The 25,967-nt window shown below is 36.1% G+C and overlaps 3 protein-coding genes across 6 annotated transcripts; 2 read left to right on the top strand and 1 right to left on the bottom strand.

The window, feature by feature from the left end:
* The first annotated feature begins 213 nt into the window (after positions 1-213).
* Positions 214-5,998, top strand: Uggt (UDP-glucose-glycoprotein glucosyltransferase). Its single transcript, XM_068286887.1, has 2 exons — positions 214-654; positions 717-5,998. Exons 1-2 carry the CDS (start codon positions 408-410, stop codon positions 5,153-5,155), a joined length of 4,686 nt encoding a protein of 1,561 aa, XP_068142988.1. The 5' UTR covers positions 214-407; the 3' UTR covers positions 5,156-5,998.
* A 568-nt stretch (positions 5,999-6,566) lies between these two features.
* On the bottom strand, positions 6,567-23,074 carry LOC137574537 (long-chain-fatty-acid--CoA ligase 5). Of its 4 annotated transcripts, none has more exons than XM_068286888.1 (8): positions 22,748-23,074; positions 19,975-20,187; positions 19,000-19,154; positions 9,502-9,675; positions 8,259-9,436; positions 7,967-8,195; positions 7,723-7,896; positions 6,567-7,442 (listed from the first exon to the last, which is right to left on the bottom strand). In XM_068286888.1, exons 2-8 carry the CDS (start codon positions 20,039-20,041, stop codon positions 7,305-7,307), a joined length of 2,115 nt encoding a protein of 704 aa, XP_068142989.1. In that variant the 5' UTR covers positions 20,042-20,187; positions 22,748-23,074; the 3' UTR covers positions 6,567-7,304. The 4 variants fall into 4 exon arrangements, with proteins under 4 accessions (XP_068142989.1, XP_068142990.1, XP_068142991.1 ...); XM_068286889.1 differs by lacking the exon at positions 22,748-23,074 and adding an exon at positions 20,337-20,446; XM_068286890.1 differs by lacking the exons at positions 19,000-19,154; positions 19,975-20,187; positions 22,748-23,074 and adding exons at positions 10,641-10,676; positions 10,995-11,268; positions 15,464-15,514.
* A 1,890-nt stretch (positions 23,075-24,964) lies between these two features.
* On the top strand, positions 24,965-25,943 carry NijB (Ninjurin B). Its single transcript, XM_068287144.1, has 3 exons — positions 24,965-25,418; positions 25,605-25,759; positions 25,818-25,943. The coding sequence occupies exons 1-3, from the start codon at positions 24,965-24,967 to the stop codon at positions 25,941-25,943; spliced, it is 735 nt and encodes a 244-aa protein (XP_068143245.1).
* The last annotated feature ends 24 nt before the right edge of the window (positions 25,944-25,967 follow it).

Raw genomic sequence — 25,967 nt, 5'->3', positions numbered from 1 at the left:
ATCGTTCTTGCCATTTAAACTTTGTCTATATACATATATGTATGTTTTTTAATTACCTTATAAATTGATGTAATTGTTTGGCCAAGTTTTTTTTAAGCTCTTTTGAAAACGAAACGGATATTCCCCTCCATCTTACGACCATGCTTACCAATTTTAGATGGTAGCTTTGATTTTTTTGATTTTTTTTTGGTATTCTACTTTTAAGACGGTCACACTAGCGTTCTATGCAGGCCGGCTGAAACGCCACATCAGTGTTAAAATTAAATTAACGAGTCAAAAGTCGGCTAGAAACAATTTAAAACCAATCCATTCGGAATCCTTTGAATAATCCAACTTTGGCACTTGGCCATTATGTGCATGAGAACATTCACATTCAACTAGAAACCGTGAGATCAAAGCATTCAAAAATGTTACGTCTTGTGTGTGTGTTTGTGCTGCTGGCGGCTTTGTTAGCACCAGCTCCAGTTGCCCCTACCCAGCAGTCTCAATCACAGTCTATCCAGAGTTATCCCATTACCACGCTGATAAATGCCAAATGGACACAGACGCCACTGTATTTGGAAATTGCTGAATATTTGGCCGATGAGCAGTCTGGCCTCTTCTGGGACTATGTTGATGGAGTGACCAAACTGGAGACGGCTCTGAAAGATTATGGTAGGATTGAATTGGTTCAAAACAAGCAATAGTGTAAACTATAATCCACCGTTAATTTCTAGATACGGAGTCGCAACAGTATAATGCCGCCCTGCAATTGGTTAAATCTCATGTGAGCCCACCGCAATTGCCTCTGCTTAAGCTGGTGGTGTCTATGCACAGTTTAACGCCCAGAATACAGACACATTTTCAGCTAGCCGATGAGTTGCGCAGCTCTGGTGCCTGTGAGGGATCCACATTTGCTCAAGTGGGCACTGAATTGGCCTGCAGTTTTGCCGATCTGCAAAAGAAATTGAGTTTGCCCAAGGCCAAGGATAGCTTGGACAGTCTTGTGGATACATATAGTTTTGATCACATCTATCCGGGTAGTGAGAATAATACAAGAACTGTTATTCTATACAGCGATTTGGGTAGCTCACAGTTCCGTTCATATCATAAGCTCCTCGAAAAGGAGGCCAATCTTGGAGGAATACGTTATATAATGCGTCATCAGTTGGCCAAGAAGGATAAACGTCCGGTACGTCTCTCCGGCTATGGCGTTGAATTGCATTTGAAAAATACAGAATACAAGAGTCAAGATGATGCACCCAAACCAGAAGCGGGTGGCAATTTGGATGAAAATGATGCCACCAATGAATCAGATGTACTTGGATTCGATTTTAAGGTGTTGAAACAAAAGCATCCCAATTTAAAGCGTAATCTAGATCAATTGCGCCAACGATTGCTACAAGGCAACGATGAGATAGCCCAACTGAAGGCATGGGAATTTCAGGATTTGGGTTTACAAGCTGCAGCAGCCATAGCCGAGATACAAGGTGATGAAGCCTTGCAAATACTTCAATATACAGCACATAATTTCCCCATGCTGGCGAGAACTTTGCTGGCCCACAAGGTAACCGATTCCCTGCGAACGGAAGTCAAGTATAATACCGAAGCATTTGGTCGTAGCCTTAATGTGGCGCCTCCAGATGGAGCACTGTTTATCAATGGTCTATTCTTTGATGCCGATACCATGGATTTGTACACACTTATTGATACATTACGCTCCGAGATGCGAGTCCTTGAGAGTCTGCATAGCAATAATGTGAGAGGCAATCTGGCTAGTTCATTGTTGGCATTAGATTTGACCACCTCAAGTAAAAAGGAGTTTGCCATTGATATCCGAGATACGGCCGTGCTATGGATCAATGATATTGAGACCGATGCGCAATACAGACGTTGGCCCGCCTCAGTAATGGACTTGCTGCGTCCGACTTTCCCGGGCATGTTACGGAACATTAGGAAAAATGTATTCAATTTAGTTTTAGTTATCGATGCCCTACAACCCACGGCACGTAGTCTGATCAAATTGTCGGAATCATTTGTCATCCATCAGGCACCCATACGTCTGGGCTTGGTCTTTGATGCTCGCGATGCCAAAGAGGACACTAAAGATGATTATATTGCCATAGCGTGTGCCTTCAATTATGTGAGCCAAAAGAAAGATGCTCGGGCCGCGTTGAGTTTTCTAACTGATATCTATGCAGCTGTTGGTGAAACAAAAATTGTAACCAAATCGGACATTGTAAAACAATTGACCAAAGAGTTTACCACATTGAATGCAAATAAGGCTAAAGAATTCCTTGAAGAGGACTCCGACTATGATTATGGACGGCAATTGTCCGAAGAGTTTGTCCAGCGTTTGGGTTTCGCCGATAAGGGACAACCCCAAGCTCTGCTCAATGGCGTACCAATGCCCAGTAGCATTGTCACGGCTGATAGCGATTTTGAAGAAGCCATATTTACGGAAGTGATGACTCAAACGGCCAACCTACAAAAAGCCGTCTATCGCGGAGAAATGACAGATAGCGATGTGGCCATCGATTATCTAATGAATCAGCCTCATGTTATGCCGCGCCTGAATCAACGTATACTTAGCCAAGAGGATGTCAAATATCTGGATATAAATGGCGTACCATCAAAGCAATTGAGCAATGTTGGTGCTCTCAATAAGCTCTCCAATCGTGATATGACCGCCACTCTAATGGACAATCTACGTTACTTTGGTGGTAAAAAATCATCTGAAGAAATCGGTCGTGCCAATTTACAATTCTTAACATTATGGGTATTTGCCGATTTGGATACAGAAGAGGGTCGCACCCTGCTCACGCATGCTTTGGAATATGTGCAAAGTGGCCAGAGTGTACGTCTTGCCTTCATACCGAATACAGAGAGTGCCAATGCCAAGGATTCACGGAACTTGAATCGTTTAGTCTGGGCAGCAGTTCAAAGTCTCAGTCCCAAAGAGGCCACAGATCAAGTGTTGAAATGGCTAAAGAAACCTAAAGAAAAAATTGAAATACAGAAGAAACTCCAGGACATTCTAGGCTCTACGGAACTGCATTTAAAGATGCTGCGTGTGTATGCCCAACGGGTTTTGGGTTTAAACAAATCCCAGCGTTTAGTTATAGGCAATGGTCGACTCTACGGTCCATTGACAACGGAAGAGACCTTTGACAGTGCTGATTTCGCCCTTTTGGCCCGGTACAGTTCTCTTCAATATGGTGATAAGGTGCGTCAAGTGCTGAGGGAATCGGCCCAAGATGTATCTAGTGATTTTACCAGCGATACGCTCTTGAAACTCTATGCAAGCCTTTTGCCACGACAGACCAAGACACGCTTTAAGCTTCCAGCGGATCTCAAGACCGATCATTCAGTTGTCAAATTGCCACCCAAAGAGGAGAATCTACCACATTTTGATGTTGCTGCCATATTGGATCCAGCATCGCGTGGTGCACAGAAGCTATCACCCATTTTGATACTGATCCGTCAGATTTTGAACTGTCAATTGAATCTCTATTTGACTCCAGTGCCTCAGCATAGTGATATGCCGGTTAAGAATTTCTATCGTTATGTTGTCGAGCCGGAGGTGCAATTCGAGACCCACGGTGAACGCTCCGAAGGACCATTGGCCAAATTTAGTGGCTTGCCAGCGAATCCTCTATTGACGCAGCAACTGCAAGTGCCCGAAAATTGGCTGGTGGAGGCTGTGAGGGCTGTCTATGATTTAGATAACATTAAGCTACGAGACATTGGTGGCCCAGTACATAGTGAATTTGATTTGGAATATTTACTACTCGAAGGGCATTGCTTTGATGCTGCCAGTGGAGCACCGCCGAGGGGTCTACAACTGGTGCTGGGCACAAAGACACAACCAACTCTAGTGGACACCATAGTGATGGCAAATTTAGGTTACTTCCAGTTGAAATCGAATCCAGGAGCCTGGAATTTGCGTTTACGTGATGGCAAATCCACAGATATTTATGCCATAAGTCATGCCGAGGGCACAAATACGAATCATCCGGTTGGGGCAACTGATGTCCAGGTGTTGATCACCACACTGCGATCGCAAGTCATTAAATTAAGAGTATCCAAGAAGCCGGGTATGCAACAGTCCGAGCTTCTCTCCGATGATAATGAGCAGGCTGCCCAATCGGGCATTTGGAATAGCATTGCCAGCAGTTTTGGTGGCAGTAATGGCAATCAGGTTGCCGGCGATGAGGATACCGAGACCATAAACATTTTCTCTGTGGCCTCAGGACATCTGTATGAACGTTTATTGAGAATTATGATGGTATCCTTGCTAAAGAATACCAAATCACCGGTGAAATTCTGGTTTCTTAAGAATTATCTGTCGCCACAATTCACCGATTTCCTGCCACATATGGCAAGAGAATATAATTTCCAATATGAATTGGTTCAATACAAATGGCCACGTTGGCTCCATCAGCAAACAGAGAAACAGCGAACCATTTGGGGTTATAAGATTCTCTTCTTGGACGTCCTCTTCCCCCTAAATGTGAGAAAGATCATTTTCGTGGATGCCGATGCCATTGTAAGGGCAAACATTAAGGAATTGTATGATCTGGATTTGGGCGGAGCACCATATGCCTATACACCGTTCTGTGATTCGCGCAAGGAAATGGAGGGATTCCGTTTCTGGAAGCAAGGCTATTGGCGTAGTCATCTAATGGGCCGACGCTACCATATTTCTGCCCTCTATGTTGTTGATTTGAGACGTTTTCGTAAAATAGCAGCCGGCGATCGTTTGCGTGGCCAATATCAGGCACTCAGTCAGGATCCAAATAGTTTATCCAATTTGGATCAGGACTTGCCCAACAATATGATACATCAGGTGGCAATTAAATCGCTGCCCGATGATTGGTTATGGTGTCAGACCTGGTGCAGTGATAGCTCGTTCAAATCGGCCAAGGTGATTGATCTGTGCAATAATCCACAAACGAAGGAAGCCAAACTAACGGCTGCTCAACGTATTGTGCCCGAATGGAAAGATTATGATGCAGAACTGAAGACCCTAATGGCACGCATTGAAGATCATGAGAATGCCCATGGCTCCAGGGATGCCTACGATGAGAACGATGATGATGATGATGACAGTGAGGGACAATTAACTGGCACCACATTGCCTCCTCCTCATGAACCCAAACACGGCGAACTGTGATCCTTTTTGTAGATGAATTTCCTCACATCAACGTCTTTAGTAAATAATAAATCCAATGTCTTAAAAAACTCAGAAAAACGAAAAACAAGAGAATCAAAACAATAATAATAATAATGATAATTTTTTATACCATACACCACTATTTCACCCTATGTGAAATGGTATATTAAAGTCGCCAAAATGTATGTAAAGTGTGTATATATATTCTTGATCAGTACCGTCTGTCTGTCCATCCGTATGAACGCCTAGATCTCAGAGACTGTAAAATATAGAGACATTAAATTTGTTATGTACGATCGAGGTTATTTCAAATTTTTATCACGCCCGTTTCCGACTCGATTGTCTCCCGTAATTTTCTACCTTGTACAAACAAATTTGGCGAACTTCAATTTGATACTAATATTCAGCAAAAAACCAAATTTGATCAAAATCGGACTAAAAATAGCCAAGTTATGAATATAAACGTTTTTCCCATAAGGCCGGAGATGGCCGTTGGCTGCTGGGGGCGCTAGAGTGCTCGTATGGTGTATGGTATACCTAAGTCGGCGAGACGACTTCACTTTTTTTCTTTGTACACAAATAATAGAAGTTATTAGCTCTAAAAGAAGTCTGAAATTATCTTATTATTCTCTTTTTGTTTTCGTGCATTCCAAGAGCTAAAGCCACAAATTTTAGACACACACACACACACAGATAGAGAGAAATTTGTTTGAAATTTTCCCCTTTTTTTGCGAATTGTATTAAACGAATGTAAGAAATGAAAGCAAAAACAAAAACTACTAAGTTTGATCATTTAAAATTTACTTATTACCCCGAATAAATAAATTTATGTCATAAAAATAAGTGTAATTTTGTGTTGGCTTTTCTTTCACTTAATTTGATTCTAGTTTTTGTTACCTATTGTTAATCTTTGGGTAAAAGATTTAGGATCCTTTAGGAGCTGGTGATATGTGGATCTAGAATGTCTTTTCATAATTACCTCTGAATCTCAGGACTCAAAACCCGTGACTTTGGGTCGTCCTTTTCACAATTTTGTCGTGATAAAGTGTAAATAATTAGATCTTTGTTGTATTAGTTATTTTAATTCTTTATTTATATAATATTATTATCATTGAAGGTTATTTTTAAAGAGAGTTTTCTTTTGGTTTGCTTCTATTTTTTGTTTTGTTTTGTTTTGGTTTTGGTTTTTATAAGGCAGACAGTGCAGTCCAAAGAAGTCGAGTAGATTATTTGATTATTTATTTATTTTTTTTGTAATTTGCATTTTCTCCTCTCTTTTTTGGGTTGTTGTTTTTTTTAAATTTTCATATTCTTTCTATGCATCTCATTATTATTATTATTATTATTATAATTATGTAGTTCTTTCAGCATTTTTAGCATAGTACGTATTACTTATATAATAGTTTAAAAATTTTGGTATACGATAGTTTAATTAAAGCTTTCAATTTGTTTTTCTCTTTTTGTTTTTGTTGTTTATCAATTGTTTCTGTTGCTCTCAATATGTTAGTTGATTTTCTTTTCTACGCCATTCTAAGGTAAAAGTGAGTGAGTGAAAGAGGGATAGAGGATAGATAGATAGAGATAGAAAGTGTGGTATATAGTTAACATTTTTTGATTTTTAATTAAATATATGTATGTATATGTATATATAAAAAAAAAAAAAAAATGCTGCTGCTAAAAAAACAAAAAAAAAAAGGTTTCTGGTTTTCTTTGTTTATTATTAATAAAAATTATTATTATTCTTTCTTTTTTTTTTTTTTTTTGAATCTTTGTTTACTCTTTTGAAACTTTGCTTCTGCTTAATTGCTAGGAATTGACGAAACTACAAAAATTCCTTCTCGGGAATCACAAATGTTGGTTTTTAGCCCCCTGCTTCTTATTCATCGATATTTTTTTGTTTTTGTTTTTTTTTTTGATATTCAAAATATTGTATTTCTGTAGTCTTAGTTATCATCAGTTTATTTATATATACATATATGTACATATATGTATACATATTTTTAGGTATATTTGTTTATCCGTTTTGTTTGAATGCTAATTAGTTTTGTTGTTCGTTGTGTGTGTGTGTGTGTTATTTTTTATTATATATATATATATATTTATTTATTTATTTAAATATATATATATGTTTCTTCATTTCTGGTTAGCTTTAATCCAAATGTTTATACATATCCTCCAATTGTGGCTTGAAATAGCTCTTCAATTGCGGTCTCTTGGCCTTGAATGTGGGCGTTAGCAATCCATTTTGTACCGAGAAAGGATCTGGATGCAGATAGATATCCTTGACCTATAAAATACAAATAATACAACAAAATTGAGTTATTATTAATGGCAATTGTCATATATTCTTCAAGGATCTGTCCAAGCAGGTTTTTTTCTACCTACAACTTTTTACTCTGCCCTTTCTTGGAATTATTTCTAACTTTATTAAATATTATACATATTTAAAGAATTTAAGGTGAAAACAAACAACTTATCCTTCTTTAAAACATCAAAAACTGATCTTGGACTTAAAGGGTTTCTATTGTTTTATGAGAAGTTCTTCTTCTTCTTCTTGCTATTCTCACCTGTTCGAATGACTTCAGTCCACTTTGTTTGCCCCAATTGAGCATATCATTCATAATTAGCTCCTTAACATTCTTATTATTGCATAGGACGGACAGTGTGCCGCGTACATTGTTCTCTGTGGCCCATAATTTTAGTACATCGACATCAGGTACAACAACAGCAATAATGCAGCTCTAAAAACAAGAAATGGAACATGAATCCATGTAGATACATATATGTATTAGATAGATAGTCTGATCATACCTTTAAGCTTTCACCATAGACATAGACTTGATTCACATATTGACTCAATGTGTAGATATTCTCAATTTTCTCGGGTACAATGTATTCACCCTGACTGAGCTTAAAGATATGCTTGCGACGATCAATAATACGTAGAGTGCCATTTGGTAGCCACATTCCCACATCGCCTGTGTGATGCCAACCCTCGGAATCAATAGCTTCGGCTGTCTTCTCAGGATCTTTATAGTAACTGTAAGTGAAATGCTCCATATTAAATTATCCAAGTGAAATGTGGTTCAAGTTGCGGACTTACCCATGGAACACATTTGAGCCCCGGACACAAACTTCTCCTGTGTTTTGATTGGAGAAATATTCCATTTCGGGTACATCGACTAATTTGACAGCATTACAAGATACCGGAGGACCCACATGATTGGGCACATGATCACCCTGAACTGTTAGGGTGATGGCGCCAGTGCACTCCGTTTGGCCATAACCCTCCAGAACCAAACAGCCCAAGGCACAGCGCATAAAGGTCAGGACATTGCCGGCCAATGGTGCCGAGCCGACAACCATGAGACGTAAATTGCCACCAAATGCCTGATGGACCTTCTTGAAGACAAGCTTATCCCAACAGCCATTGCGTCGCATAATACCACGGGCGATTTCCTTCTCCTTGGCCTTCATGGCCATATTGAAGAGACCGCGCTTCAGGCCCGATGCGGCAATATCGTTTTGTATCTTATCATAGACACGATTGAGGAGGCGCGGCACAGCGGGCATTACTGTCGGTTTCAGCATTTTCAGATCATTGGTCAGCTCCTTAATATCACCAGAATAGAAGCCCACACAGCCGCCCACATAGTACATGCCATTCTCACAGCACCGCTCGAACATGTGGGCCAATGGCAAGAAGGAAACCATGACATCACCGGCCCTAATGCGATGATCACCCATCTGCAGGATGACGGCACAGACACCGGCAACAACATTGCCGTGGGTGAGCATTACGCCCTTTGGGTTGCCCGTTGTGCCCGATGTGTAGCACACTGTGCACAAATCTTCCGCTGTGGGTGGCACCTCCGGATGATTGCCCTTGGCGCCGAGTTTCTCCACATCGATGAACGAGAAGATCTGTATGCCCCGGCTACGGGCCCGCTCCAGTGTCGTCTGACGTATGGGTTTGATCGACACAATTATCTTTAGGCTTCGCGGTGCCTTCTCCAGCAGCATGGATGCCTTGCCATCATCCTCCACTATCACTATGGACATTTCCGTTTGTCGGATGATAAAAGCACAGGCATCTGGACCCAAAGTATCGTATAATGGCACCACAACCAATGAAAATGAGTAGCAACCCTGCTCATATAATATCCATTCGGGCCGATTTTGCGAATAGATGCCAATTAGCTGCTTGGGTCGGGCACCCAATGCCAACATGCCAGAGCCAAAGTTTTTGGCTCTAAGCAAGGCCTCATCGTAGTTGATCCACTGAAAAGTACAAAATTGACAAATCAATCAACTCGAACCCTCCCTTGAATAGTCGATAAACTCACCTGGTAGGGCGATGTTAGGGTTTCACGCCATCCCAAACATGGTCCATTATTTGAGGCATAGGCTCCTTCGCGAAATGTCTGATATAGGGTGCGTACATTCTCTGTGATGTAGGAGACAAATTTACCATTTTTCGATTCCTTGTAGAATTTTGAAACGTGTATTTGTTCTGGACCCTAGAAATAGTTTTGGTTTTTTTTTTTTTCCCAGAGAAAGACGAAGAGGGAGAAACGGAAAAAAAAAAGAAAATTGTGTTCATGCAATGAGTGAAAGAGAAGACGTTGTTTGATTTTTCGAGAACCTATTTATATATGTATGTATGTGTGCCAGGTTAAGACTATTATGATGATGATGATTATGTATCCTTAGGATCCTTCATCTTGTTGGTAAATATATGTTTCCAAAAACCATTTTTGGTATATCTTTAAAGAAATGTTTCCCTAGAAGAATTCTCCAAGCTAATTTCAGTTCTCATCATAAAATCAATCAATTTGATCGAATAAAAACTAAAATGTATATATTTTTCTAGTTATGCATTCAAAGTGATTGCTATAAATCAATAACAATTTAAATTTATGTACGATTTCAATCGTTGTGATATATAGTTTATTTTGACTACCCCCCACCCCGTCCCAGCAAAAAGACATAAACCCATCACTCAACACTTTGGCCAAAAACGAAAATGCCAAAGAAACAACAACAAAAAAAAATATCTCACAATCTATAAAATGCAAAGTGAAATCGATTCAAAATACTAAAACCCATTATAGCGCACTTCCTTTATGGTATACATAAAAACCCGAAAAGTGTTGATACATATACATACATATAATGGAAGGAAGGAAGGGGGGATCGTACATACAAATCGACTGCTATGGTGAGTGTGTGTGGAGAGGGGGGTAACGCAGAATGTTTTTAATGAGCAAAAACACAAACAGAAACTGAAATTATAATAATACAAAATGCTAACTAACAAAACAGCAAAACAAAAATAAATGTATTTCAAAAATTGAATTTCGAATTGCGATATTGTTTAGATTTTGTATTGATGACGCATTGAAGAGCGATGGGAGGGAGGGGGTGTAATGTTTTTCTTTCGTGTTCATTTCAAAGCATACCCCAAGGGGCTTGGTTGGCCTACCCTGTGATGAATATCTTGCCGGTGATCGTATTTGATCTATCATAGCACACACACAAATATAATATAATAACAAAAACAAAATAAAGAAAAGGAGAAAGCATAAAAGAAGAAAGCATAGAAGAAAAAAAAATAATTAAAAGTAAATAAAATTTTGTTATTAGTTTGGCTTAAGCTGGATTAGATTACGGACCCGGTAACCTTAAAAGAGAGAAATACTTAGACGTGGCGTTAGCAAGGGGCATTGGCGGAACCGAGGCATCAAAAGGCGGAGGACCACCCCTTTTCTTGTCCCGCTCCCGCTGCCACAATGCCATCACACGGTCCTCCATTGAGTCAAATTTTGGGCAAGTTTACCTTGAGGACATCGCTCTGATTGCTCAGTTCGATGGGAACTCGTATGCTGGTGATTTGGCCGCAACAAGACATGGTTTTGGTCTCTGTTTTTGTTGTTGGTATTTAATGGCTGGTTGATTTTCTTGTTGTTGTTGTTAATTAAATAATATTTCACTTTCTTGTTATTGATTTGATTTGAAAATTTTAATATTTTAATTTCCTTCTCTTTACTCTTTTTTTTTATGTGTCCGCCGTTGCTGTTGTTGTTGTTGTTGTGCACATTTTCTGCAAATGTCTGCAAAAATCTATTGAAATTTGTTGGGTTTTATTTGTTTTTTTTGGTTTTTTGCACTTTTCATTACCGACATTTTGTTAGCCCCATCACGTACCGCGATTTGAGTTTTTTTTTACAATTCGATTTGATACGTTTCGTTTCTTATATTCTAATTTATATATGTATATATGTAACTATATTTAAATATTTTGTAATTTGGTGCCAATTTAAATCCAATTAATTCAGGTGAAACAATTTTCTCCTTTGCATTTTCATTTGATCTAAAATTGGCAGTTCTAAATGTGAAAAAGGGCAATGGGGAAATATAAATTTTAAAGAGCTGTCCACAAAGAGGTGAATGTTAATCAAAGGAAACATACATGGCTGGCACTTGGAATACCCTTCTCTGAAAGTATTGCAAATGAAACAATTCTGAATAGAGTATCCAGACTAAACTTAGGGAAAATGTATATATAAGTATGTTGATGGAATGTATGTATAATTCTATAAATGATATTTGTGTGACTCTTAAAGCTCAGATTTTTAGCTTTATATAGTAAATAATGGCTAGCAATAACCTTTACCTCTTTGTCTATTAAAAAATTCACATAAAGACCTAGAGCTTAATATATAATGCCTCTGAATCAGACTCGAATTGAAGTTTCCATAAGTAAACCTACTTTTAAGTTGTATCATGCCTTAGCCAACTCGTCCCTCAGAAGGATTATTCTCTTATGACACAATTTAAATCAGATTTGAATTATTATTATTAAACTTTATGGCATCAATTGTGCAACATCAGCGTATCGACTTGAGATTTATCTATATGTCGCCATTAAACAAACATATTTTTGTCAATATTTGTTGAATCATCGATTCATCGATTTGACCAAGAACAGCCATTTAGGGTTAATTGTTTATATTTAGAACACATTTTTATATACAAAAGGGAACGAGACTCATCGTTCCTTAGGGGATACAGTTCAGTACGAGTATGAAGGACAATGAAAAGGGTAATTCAACTATTATCACAAGGAATTAGATAGAGTAGATTAGATAGAATTAGATTCTGATTCAAATAGCAGATTTAGGAGTCAATTTTGGACATTTTGTATTGGTAATTGTCAAGAAGAATCGGCCTAACATATTCAAATTTTAAAAGATACAGTTTCCGCCTAGAATTTTACTTTTAAGCATGTTCCAGAACTTGTTACAGTGTATTAATTAGTCACTATTTTATTTGATAAGTAGAGAACCGTTTGTTAAGATAAATTTTTTAAAAGCCCACATTACCAAGACTCAAAAGATATATGAATTTTCAAAATTGTTGGATGAAATGTGTTTTTTAAAAAAACATTCAATTGCAGTTTTTAACAACAAATGGGGTCATGGCAGTCTATGTGTATGTACATATGTATGTATGTATGTCGATTTTAGTTTGCATTCAAATTTTTCGAAGAACAAGCAAATTACATATACTTGTAGGATGTGTCGTCTTTGATTCATTAAAAATTGTTCACTAATTTGACCACCCGATACCCATCAAAGTGGCAGCATAATTATGACGCCTCCATCTCAGTTCGCTTACATTTTCGGTGGTATTGGGGTCTTTTGGGCAAGTGTAGCTAGCCAATTCAATTTTGTTTATAATTTTTCAATATTGTCAGCTGCCGTTGCAGTTGAAAATTGAACAGGCAGACCGACAGATGGACGGACAGACAGATGGACGGACAAACAAATGGATGGACAGAAAGACCGCATCCCCAAACCCCGCCAACATATCGACAAGGCGTCGCCCCAAATGTTTATAAATAGTTTTTTGGGGGGTAATACACAACAAAAAACAAAAACTAGAAAAAAAAAATGTTTAAATAAAATGCTTGCTCCTCTGTTGTTATCTTCGCATGAGCGTGGTCGCCAAATACACAAACACACATCCATCTCTATACATATACACATACATACATACATATATCTTTTTAGTCTAGGCATAGATATTTTGCAAATTTTAATATAGCTTGAGTCATGGGGAACGCGTTTTTTGTTGTTTTTGTTGTTGTTTGTTCATCCCGATGGGTTGCCTTTTGGGTAAATGGTAGAGTGAGAATTTTCAATGAGCAATTGATGTTTGAGTTATGGTAATTGTAGATACCATAAAAATGCTATAAACCCGAAAGAGAATAGAGGAGTGGTGTGAGAGGAAGGGGGGCTGGGTGCGATGGCCAGAGCCTATTGCCAAAAGACATGAATGAAGTGAGAGAATTTTGTTTTAAACAATATCAATGGGTGGGCATGTCGAAAATAACGTATGTTTGTAAATGCAAATCAACAATACACTAAACGAAACAAGTTTTAGTTTAATTAAACTAATTTTGATCTGAAAATAAGTAGAAGTTCTTAAGCATGACATAAGATCCTTAAAATACACAACTTGCCAGAAAAAAGCAAAAAAAAGATAACTTCTTGAAGATTCTTATGGGATTATCTATAGAATATCTATTGGAACTATATATAATTAAACAATTTCTAGTTTAATTATTTAAAAGGAAACTACTTACAATAAACTTCTTTAAAAAGGGTAATCGATTTGCTAAGAATTGCTGCAAATCCAAAAAAACTACATAACTGTATACAGAAATCCCAAATTTGACATTTTAGAGAGAAAATTCTTGTTTAGATGTCAACATTTGAACAGTTTTAAGAAGTGAAATCTCAGTTTTGAGACAAGAATTCCCTTTCCCATTTCGTTTCCCGAGAAACCGCCACAGAGGACAGAAAGTCTATAGCTATAGTTTTCCCAAATCTCCCCTTATATAGTATGGACTTTTTCTCACTCAATCATAAATCACTCAATATTCATACATATGCGAATGACTCTTTTTCCCTCAGTGTGCCAAATAATAAACACACGAATATAGGCAAAACAATCACAAACGATGAAAGGTTTATGGCGTTATTGATGAATAAATTTAAATGAAAGTATTTAACTTTTGTGTAAGTAGCGAAAGATTTTAATCGTCGGAAGTAAGAACCTGAAGAACACAGAAAAAGCCATCAAAATTTGAACAGCTCTTGTATAAAATTGGTTTCCCATATAGCCCACTTGATTCTAGTTAGTATTTTTGGGATTGTTAACATTATCCTGGAGCTTAAGGTTTCATGGTCACAAAATACCTTTGACTTAATAATTTAATTGACTAATTTGTCATAGAAAGTTTATTTTTCAAGTTTTGTGTCAAATTTTGATTTTTATTTACGATTCACCATGACAAATTGTGATTGATAAAGATTGAGTGGAAGAAACAGATGCCAAAAAAATGAAAACAGAATTTAAAAATCAATGATAGATGAAAACTATTTATGATGTAAATTACAAAAAAATTTTTAATTAACAAGACTAACAAGAGTAATGGATTCTAAACACAAATACTAAACGCACATGGCTTCAAAATGAAATACATTTTATTGCCATGTCAGGCCCCCTTTTAGAGAATTCATTTATATCCGAGCGTCAACAACTATAATAACAACTATATATGTATAAACATTTTAGTATTATTTTTTTTTTTTGATTTTATGATGAAAATCATTTCATTTTCATTTTTGGATTGTTAGTAAATTGTATCATAGGAGAATTTTTATATAGGGTTTACTTGTGCTGGGGCGGGGCGGGTGAGGGGCGGCAAGAGGCCTTGAATGAACTTGAACTTGGGCAAAACGACGGGCAATGGCACTAACAACATTGACAAGGCAACCAAGGCACTTTGACACTGGCAAATCGACCATTATATATTATCCTATATACATAAACTAAATATATTTGTATATATATATTCATAATTGTGTATATAAAACAAAAACAAAAAAAAAAAAAAGATTTTAGTCCCATGTTTTACGTAATGATTAAACGCTTGTATTTTTTTGGTGACAATTTGTTGCAAATTGTGTGCGTATTTTTTTTTCTTTCGTTTTTTTTTTTTTTCCTTTTCTTTCGTTTCTTTTTTGTTCTGTCTTATTATTTAGTATAGACGAGCTATTATTTATAAAAAAAAAAAAAAAAAAAATAATACTGAATACGTGTTTCATATATGTATACACGATGTCTCGTTTCTTTTCGTATCGTATCGTTTTGGGTATTTGTTTCCTTCTGCTAAATCTTTTTTCTTTTTTTTTTTTTTTTTGAAAATATGTAGTAATTTTTATCTTAGCCACGCACTGCCCACGAAGTGTGATCTTTACGACACGACGTTTAATTTCGAACTGTATGGCAAAAAACGAAATTCTTTTTGGTGGCTAAAAATGAATCTTCCCACAGAGAGTGATCTCTAATATATACCGTGTAGTCAAAGGGGTGCGAGGGTATATACATAGATACAAGTTAACCAAATGTGTGCAACAGGTAGATTTGAATGCAAATCATCCCAATGTTCACTCATTCAATCACTCGATTGCTCAGTTTTTCTGTTCGTTACCCCTTCAATCACTTTGCAATCAAGCTACAATATTCGGATCGATATAGTCTGAGATCTCTTTAGTTTTCAGTTTTTGTAGAAGGTAATGCACTGGAACAATTCAACAAGTGAGTCAGTGATTCGTTAAGTAACTGAACGAGTAAATGAGTGTCTATTCATATTCAGTCATTATCAACTCTATACAAATAGAGTATAGAAATGGTTAACTTTACTACTCAATAGCTTTGTTCTAATATAGGCCATTAAAACCCTTCACCTGTCTACTGAGTAACTAAACTAAGCTGATTGATCCTGTCGTTTCTGATACACAAAGATCAAAAGGAACCGAAACCTGCTAGGGAAGGGCGAGTGACATTGCCTTTCAGAACTTGCTAAAGGGTATATTCAAGTCGTTATAAAGTGAACTCTACCTAAACAATTTGTTGTTATTCCTGCTACTTCTGCTGTTGCTGCTGCTGCTGCTGCTGTTTTGGCTAAAACGGGTGAGAGCAAGAGATTGTCTAAGAAGAATGCAACGTCTTTGCCTAGGAATTTGATTTCTTTCCTTTTGTATATACGTTCATTATTAAATAGTTTTCATTTTTCGTGTTTTTCTTAATTTTCTCTCTCTCCCTCACTGTCTTTCTCTTTCTCTTGATCAAGTTGTCTGTTTTCTGTTAATGTGCACGCGATCAAATTAGGGAATGTGACGTCGTTGTTCTATCTAGAGGCACTGAATTAACTATATGATATAGATGGTGGGGGTTTGGGGTGATTGTGGAGAGTGGGCCGGCTGTAAGATGGTGAGGTGGTAAGGTGTGAGGCGGCATAACAAGAATAGACCTTGGGTTTTCCTGGTTCTTCTGGTTATGATAGTGCAAAGCGTGTCAGCACATTTTCGCTTTGATGTTGTTAACAATATGATTTATTGTTTATAACAAAAAACAAAACACAACAATTGGAAAAACGAGCAAATATCCAATCGCTATTTTTTTCTTTATCCATAAATGTTTGTTTACTTTTAATTTTTGGCCACAAAATGTTTATAATAGGTAATCAAAGAAATTGTTTTTTTTTTTTTACTTTTGTTTAGTTTTATTTTCATTTTATCGTATAGTTTTCGTTTTTTTGCATTAAGCTCTGAGTTTGTTTTCTAATTTAATTGAGATGACTTCAAAAGAATTTGCAAATTTTATGGGAATTCCATTTCATTACTACAATTATTATTTTATGTTAATTATGTTTGATTATTTTTTGTTAATATTTAAATATTTGTTGTGTAAACTTTTAAGTACACTAAGTATAAGCAACTTTTGTTGAGAAACTTTTTCCATGCTTGAGCTAAAGGTGTTAAATTTAGTACACTAATATCTGAAATTAATATCTATTGTTGTGCCAAATTTCATAAAAATCGATTGAAAAATAGCCAAGTTATTATTAGGTTCGAGTGTAGTGTAGACTGCCCAAGTGTGCGAGTGAGAAGGAACATTGATTTTCTAATCACATTTCCAAATTGACTTTGTTTTAAACTGGTTGGCCAGCAATATATGCAATTATATGTACATATATAAATCAAAATAATGTCAATATGACAATAAAAATATTATAATAACAGTAAAAACAACAAAACAAACGAAGAAACAACAACAACAATAAGGAAATGTCAAACAATTTGACAAGACAGGGACAACCTGTCTATGCGAATCGCTGCAACGTTGCAGCCGAGTAAATATTTAAAACATTTATTTGGCACACAGTCGAGCAAGAAAAAAAAATAGACAAACCAAAACCAGCAACAACTTTTGCTAATGAAAGCAAATTGAGGTGTAAATGAAATGCAACAACTATTTTACGAGTAATGAGTAAATGTTGTAAAGATGTTTATTTATTTAAAACAAACTAAAAATCTATATAAACTAGAAAGCAGTCATTGGAAGTGCCAAACTTCATACACTGCAAGGAAAGGGCCAAAGGTCAACGAAGATTAATAAGGATGTGAATTTGTGTATGTTTGTTCTAAGCTCAAGTCTGCTAAGAAGTCATAGAACAAAAACAAAACGTGTTTATGAATTGGTTTCTAGATAATTAGTCCTTTTTTTTTCAGTGAATGGAATGGCTTTAGTAAGTGCATTAACATTGATTCGTTATGTAGAAGATGAATAAATAAAATGGAATATTATAGTCACTAAACAAATGAGTTGAAATTAGAATTAAGTTTATTTTAATTAAATGATTTGAGAGTTATTAAATTTAGTTTTTCGTTTTGGTTTTTATTCTGTTTTCCTGCGGATGGGAGGGGGGCAAACAAAATGCATGTTTATTTACAATTGAATTTTGTAACAAATGTCGAAACGAAAAGAAAATGCCGGCCAAGAGTCAATAAATAAATATGCCAAAAACTTGTTTCTTTTGTTTACGACAATCGTAATACAACAATAATAATAATAATTTTATGCACAAAAATTGCTGCAAATGGCAAAATTTCAAACTGCAAATTGCATACTGGGAATTGGAAAAATATCTAATTGAATTGGCTTATAAGGCCAATTGAGTTTTGATCCAATGCTAATTCAAAGCAAAGCCAAATGGATAGACCCGAAAAAACCCTGACCAACAGAAGAGAGATCGACCAATTGAGCCATGAGAAGATTTATGGTCAAACCGCCCGGCGACATTTGATAAATTATCATCAAGTGAGTGAGAATGTTTTTAGTTGTTGCACATTTTTGGCACATATTCGCAATGGTTGGCCGCAATTAGAGCGTAGGATTTTGTGTATTTTCTGCTTCTTATTTTGTGGAGAGTTTGAAACGTTTTGGCACCACTGTATCAATGCGGTCGGTCACGTCATTGAGCAATGAAACAGAAATACAAAGCAACAAAAATTAAGGTGAAAATCTCCCAAAAAGTGTGAGAAGAAAACACGAAATCATGTGACGACAAAGAGAAACAAGTACCTACGCCTTTTTCTATCACAATGTAGGAATATACATACATTCATCTATGTACATATATACATAGCTATTCAAATATATACATATCTATAGTGAACGTGGACGTGGACATGTGCACATGCTGGCACATCAAAGGGGATTTCACGATGATGCCTGTGCCTGTGCCGCCTCCTGGTTTACCTCAACAAGCCAACCGCAGCCAACCAAGCAACCAACCAATCGATGATGTAATGAATAGTTCCTCCTTGATAGACATAAGTAGTAGTGTGCTATATATACGATATGCCAGATATGGATAATATCAAAGCATGTGTTTACTTTGATATACATATATAAATTTAGCTTACCTCCAATAATGGTGATTGATTTTCCAGAGGCACTAACGGTTTTTCAGGTTGTGGTCGAGTTGCAAAATAATAGGCAATACTTGCCGCCACACTGGTCAAGGTCAAGGTGCCCAAGGTGCCACCGAAATAATTAAGATAGCCATCAATTTCATCCCCTGCAACAATATGCAATTAAAATCGCATTAAATTTAACAAGAAAAGTGTGTTTACAGGATTCAATGGAGCAAAACTTGTAAGTTTTATGCTTTGTTTTGTATTTGGAATAGTTTTAAAAACGAAATGCCAAAAAAAAACTTCAACTCAATGGAATTCATGACAAAACCAACCTGTCGAAGTCGAAGTTTGAATACCCTTGCAAGGAACAGCTTAAAAAATAAAGCCAAAGCGATTTTGCCATTTAACTGATAAATTTTATAACAATTGCTTGAAAACTAACAAAATTAATATATATACACTTCGTTCTCGACCGATTCTGATTCAGCTGAATCCGAAATATACCATCAACTGTTGGGGAGGACTTTGCGTTGATCTTAATGATCATAGTTCATTTATATGTAATTTTTTAAAGCAAGTCTTTGACAGTTCAATTTCAGTTTCAAAGATTGGATATAAAACTGAAGATCATGAAGATCATTTGATCAAATTCAGATGATAGAAACAAAGAATTAATTGAGATGGTAAATGCTTTTTCTCAGTTGTTTTTCGTTTGTAGAAAAACACAAAACCTTGAAAGGGTATACAAACTTCGACATGGTAAACGTTTTTTGTATCCTTATATGAAAGAGAAACATTTTTCCAAATTTTGAATACCAATTAAAAATAAATGTTAATGGGTAAGGAAATACATATATTAATAGGACTTGTAAGAAGAAGAGTCCACAATAGTTCCCTTGTTTTGTTGCTCAGTGTTAACTGCATTTATGGAATTCATTTGATTCGAGCGTGTGTTTGTTTGTTTGTTTTTTATATACTTACAGAAATATGAAAAATTGCTGACTATCAAATGATTGACATAGGCTAAAACCGATTTCTCTGGCGTCATTATATGTTGTTTGTTTCTCTTTTTTCTCTCTCTTGTTTGTGTTGTTTTTGTAGTTATAGTTGTAGTTGTTATTAGGGTTATTCTTTTGCTACCTGAGTGAATAAGAATTACGTGTTTAGCTTAATGATTGCCCACAAACAGTTTGCCTGCAATGGTACAAAAAAAAAAAAAAAAAACAGACACAGTTTAAAATCAATGAAATGTGCATAAGTCAGATAAATATCTATTATATGTATATATATATATATATTTATAACTTAATAGGCATAATGATATATTAAATGAGAAACTTTACATTCAAGTCTTTGGGGGGCTGGGCTAACCCCTGGCAATGAAGTGGAACCACAAACAAAACACGAACGAAAAAAAAAAAAGAAAAATCAACCACCAAAACCACACAACAATTTTACGGATAATTAAAGAGTTTATCAATAAATATAGATCGATAATTGCCACATTGGGTCAAGTGATAACAATTAAAATGCGCTCAGTTCGAGATGATTAGGCAAATTGAGATTCTAATTCAAAATATCAAAGTTCACATTGTGTTTTTTTATTTCAAATGGTGGAGATGAAAGCAAATCTGTTTATATTCAACCATAATCGACAACAAACTGAAGCAACTTTTGACTTTATCTCGTATGCTTGTTTTTTTTTTTAGCCCCGACTAAATGTGAAATATGTACCGTCTTATCAGGCAGAATGTAGACTGAAATGCAACTGATATAATCATACATACATATATATAAATCGAGATTCGTATGGCACTTAGTACTTTGCTTTATAAATGGGTCATGATGAAGGTTAGATGCTCTACATAAAATGAAATAACAATAAAAAAACACTTGCCATTCCATTAGCATAAACGAAAGTCATACATTTTATTTCCTTTATACTAAATCTCACTGCGAATCAAGTTTTAACTGCATTCTTTAGCGAAACGTGTTTACATTTTTTACATTAATTGCATTTGGCAAGTTTTAATGGGTTTTCCGGCAAACCAGGAATTGTAGAAACAAACTTGTTTCAATCAATTTATGCATAGATTTTCCCAACAATTACACTAACCATACATATATGTAGAGAGAAGCATTCTGATCAATCTGATTTATTGTAAATACGTTGTTTATATGAAAGTGCTGTGGGTGAGAACTTCTCAGACTGTGTACGGATTGTTTGAATAATGTGTTAAGCATACTAAATACAGTTTATACAATTCTTAATGTATACCCTGTAGTTATTTGGAGGTGGAAGGGCCTGTTAATTTTCATCAACTGTATGTAACAGACGAGAGGAATGAGAAACACTTTTATTTTGAATACTCTTTTTAATCTAAACAAAAGCAAATTTGCCCCTTGAAGTATGCCATGGGCAATGGAAGAAGAAATATCCTAGATCTGAATAATTATTTATGAAGAATTTTGACATTTTGTTTATCTATAAAGGTTTTTTGTAGGTTCAATTGAGGTATTTCTTTGACTGCACATTGCATATTTTAGGGGGCGAATTGCTTTTATTCTGTATTTGCAACTGAATCTATCTAAGCTTGTAAAAAATGTTCTTTTCAGATTTCGAAAATTGACTGATTGATATTCAGATCGAAGAGCTTTTGAGATTAAATGTCACTCAGGTAAGTCTTATGTGAAAATTTTGGCCATATTTATCCTTTTCACATGTACATATATCAGTGAAGGATATCACCTCGCAAACTGGCAAATTTCAATAATAACCGATTTTGAATACACATATATCTCTTTACAATGCTTCAAATATAATCTACGAGTATTTCATAACGACAGGCAAATCCATTTAGGGTAACTTGGAATTCGATAATCGAAAATCAATCACAAACTGGTTCTTAACTCTCCTCTGTGGCAGGGGAAACATTTATTTCTTCCTTCTTTCTTTTTCGTCATACCAGATTTCACTTTCACAAATAAGAAAAAAAAAAACAAAAACAAAAGGGAGACAAAAAAACAAATCAGAGCGTTGTAATTCTTAACGACTTTTGGATGGGGGAGGAGGTTATTCTTATGGCCAACTATCAGCTTGGCCCTCGGCAGCTTCATAACTTCTGCCCAAGAAAGCGACCCACTTCTTTCTCTTGCACAAGAAGTTTAGTAAAAGCGCATTTTGTTGCTTTTTTTCTGTTCACTGATAAGTAGGCGGCAAAAAAACACAAGAGAACAGCAAATCTTTTACTTTATCAGTGCGAGTAGGAATTAGGACTTTGCACCCCAGACGGACGGATGGACAGACAGACAGACAGACAGATGGCCGGACCGGGTCTTCTTGCCAATCATAAGATGATTATAAGTACTTTCATACCATGCCGGGATCTGACCGCAAAAAAGCAGAAAAACAAAAGACAAAAAATAAGAGAAATGGTTTTTTTTTTTTTAACTCAAACCCAGTTTCGGCTTGTCTGCATTATATAACTAAGATATATAGGTAACCATTGATTTTCTAAGTACCGGGTCAGAGAGGTGACTTTTTTTTTTTTTTTTCTTTTTATTATATTTTCTTTCATTTGTTTTTTTAGTTTTTAAGTCTTTTGTTTTTAGTTCGGGTCAAGGCGCTTGTTAGCCAATTTATGGCAAATATTGTTTGCTTTATCATTGATTTTTTTTGCTTTTTTTGCCGTTACTCACGTGTAGGTGAGTGGGAGGAAGATAGAAAGAGAGACAGAGAGTTAAGTGAACTTACCCCAGACGTTGTTGTTTCAAGTATTTTTTTATATTTATTTTTTAATTTGGCTAATTGTTGAAACGAATGAAACGCATAGGATATCGTTTTGGTTTTTTTTAGTCTGTTTTTTGTTTGTTTTTTTTTATTGAATTTTGTTTGTTGGGAAAAACATAAACTTTCGTTATTGAAAGGGGGGAAAATCAATGAAATTATTTTCAACCATGCGGCATTTACAAAGATTCCTTGTTTGTGTAACCGCTTTGAAGGAAGGAAACAAAACCAAATAACCGAAAAAGGTTTGCTAAACGCATCGAGCGACAGAACAGAACTGAGACTTAAACTCAAACTGAAACAGAAACTGACTTTTCAGTTAAGGCCAGTTTTTAAGGTCTATCAAGCCGGGCATGCGTCGTGTACAGATGACAGCCGATTCTTACTCTCCGATTGCATGAATGAATGCGACTGAAAGAGATGGAAATGCACAGACATTGAGCGAGAGAAAGAGGGAGTAAGAGCGAAAGAGCGAATGGGAGAAAGAGAGAATATTTACTGAGAGTTTGTTCCAGTCAAAACAAAAAACGTGGTTCAAAGCGGCTAAAAATGGCAAACAATAACCACGTGCGTTGGGCTAAAACCAGAAGAGAAAGAACAACCATAAAGAGGGACAGGACAAGGGACAGAAAGAGAGAGAGAGAGAGAGCAAGGGTGACTGAGTGTGGGGGAAGCCTTGTAGGCGTCTGGACGGTGGCCTGAGGATAGAGTGTACATGGGGCCTCTGACTAACCTGCAACTGTTCTCGTGTCTGGTGCTTGGTTTCTTTACCTTTGTCTCTGGCAAGTGGGTGGGGGTGGTGCAGTGGTTAAAACCTTCTCGTTGTGACGCATTTGGGTCCTGGATGGTTTAAAAAGTTTTCAAATACAAACAATTTTTTAATAAAAGCCCCAAAAAGTATGCTGTAAATCCAGGATATTAAATCAATCTATTTGGCATTGATTTTTGTAACTTTCTTCTGAGTTTTGAAAACGAATTCCAAACTCGTAAAAGATATGAATTTTTGGATAATTTTTCTTATTAGTTTAACAGAAAATATTCCCAAAAATGACAACAATTGCATTTAGTGTATACTTATGTGGTACCTAGTATGCCTCTTTGAGTGTGAAAACTTCTGGGCCAACCCTCTTATATATTTAACCCAATGCTGGCAAACAAACAAACAATTTTCAGTTACATGTGTTGTGTCCTTTTTGACATCTGTTTGGTTGAGCTAAAAAAAAAAAATATACCTACAAAAGGGGGAGCGAAACTCCTTCCAATAACGTGACAGAGAATATTGAAACAGTTTGGTGTGGAATAAAAAAAACAAAATTTTGCTGTGCTAAGGAATCGATATGTAAGGTCTCCCAGAAAGGTTACCCCCCATGATTTTCTCATTAATAATTTAAGATTGCGGCTATAATTATAGCCTAATTGAGGTTAAATTTAAAGCAGCGAACTGAAAAATGAAAACTGCTGCATGTGCGTAAATGGGTAACACGATGTAGTGCCTCTAAAATCTTATGGGATGGGTTTTGTGTTATATATATTGTGTTTCGCAATTCCACCATGGAACAAAAACTTTTAGATTTTGGCAAAATCAAACCTGATTATATATTTTATCAGTTAAGAAGGTAAGCTTAATAAGCAATATGATAAAGTAATATATCTTAACAGTCGATATCGAATCCAAAATGAAATTTAGTGAAAAATAAAAACGTGTTGCCTACTTTTAGGCATTGATTTCTAGCCAATTAGTTTCCAGCAAAGATTTCAACCTGTGATGAATTGAGTGAAATTTTGAACAAGTGAGCAAGTAATCAAACAAAATCGGCAAGGAAGTGAGCAAAATGAACCGGCTTGGCCCAACTGTAACGCAAACTCGAGGCACAAATTTTCAATTTTACTTTATGTGAGTTTGCCCTGTTTTTTTTTTTTTTTGTTTTTTCGAAGGGGTGTGACCCAAATTTGTGTGTTCAAATTTTATGAAAGGGTCAGTGTCATCTGACATGTAGTATGTGTGACAAAAAAATTTGTATAGTATATAAATAATATTTATACCTTATCAACATACCGCAAAAAGTCCAAAACCGCACAAGTTTTGAATGTTTACAGAATATGTAAAAGCTTTTATATTAATTTTGCATTGTCTAAGCACCAAGTGACAAGTGAAAAATAAACAGAAATCAAATAATATTCACAATGGCCAGCAACAAGGAGTTTATGTCCTCCCATGAGGATGAGGAAATATTCGAAGATGTTTATATTACCGCCACATCAGGGGAATTCCGTCGTCTTACGCCGAAAGATAAAAGAACTGAAAAGGAGCCTGCCCAAAATAATGTCATGCTGATGGAAGAGAAAATGACTAACCAAGTGAAATTCAACTGCAGTGAAAACGATGACAAGGATGTATTTGTATCCATTCAGGATGATGAAGATACCGAAGGCATTTGTAAAAAGGCACTTTCCGTAAAATGTTGCGGCGTTATGGCCATGGATAAACGAATCGAGAAAAAGGATGCAATTGATGTGATTGTAGCCGAACAACAAACGTCTAATCAAACGAAGATCCATGCAATTGAATCTATCAATCAAAGTGATAGCGATCTAACAGAGGATCAAAACTATGCTGCAAATAAAAATACAGCCGAAGGTATGAGTGTTGGGAGTCCTTTTCGCTCTTTAAATGGACATCGATTAGAGATAACTGTAACACCTTTCATCTGTTCCCTCTATGGACCTAAAGTTGGCTTTAACTTTAAACTCATTCTCATCTTAAGTTCTTCTCTATTTAAACTTCACATTTGATACACTTTGACACATTTATTCAATTATTTAGGCCTGATGGATATAGCTCTACTCTCGGCTAATGCCAATCAATTGCGATTCCTGATCACCTACACTCATGACGCAAGCACATTCTATTTTAGCTTAACTCTGGTGGTAATGTCCTTGGTACTGCAATTAATCGTTGGCACAATGCTTATCTTCAAGGTAAATACAAAATATTAATGGCTAGTACCTAATCCAATTGATCTAACGATCTTAACAGAGACGCCAGCAACGTAATCGAAGTCGAAATTGTGCCAGGACCAATGAGTTTTTGGTAATGGGCATCTTTATGATAACCGTTATCAATGTTCTATTGGCTGCCTTTACTGCCGCTGCGAATCCTTGAATAAATGATTTGAATTCGCGTTTT

This window comes from Drosophila tropicalis, unplaced genomic scaffold (assembly GCF_018151085.1).
Source record: "Drosophila tropicalis isolate 14030-0801.00 unplaced genomic scaffold, ASM1815108v1 contig_463, whole genome shotgun sequence".
Taxonomy (NCBI): Eukaryota; Metazoa; Arthropoda; class Insecta; order Diptera; family Drosophilidae; genus Drosophila; species Drosophila tropicalis.
Note: the sequence above shows the minus strand (reverse complement) of the source record. Positions and strands in the feature narration are given on the sequence as shown.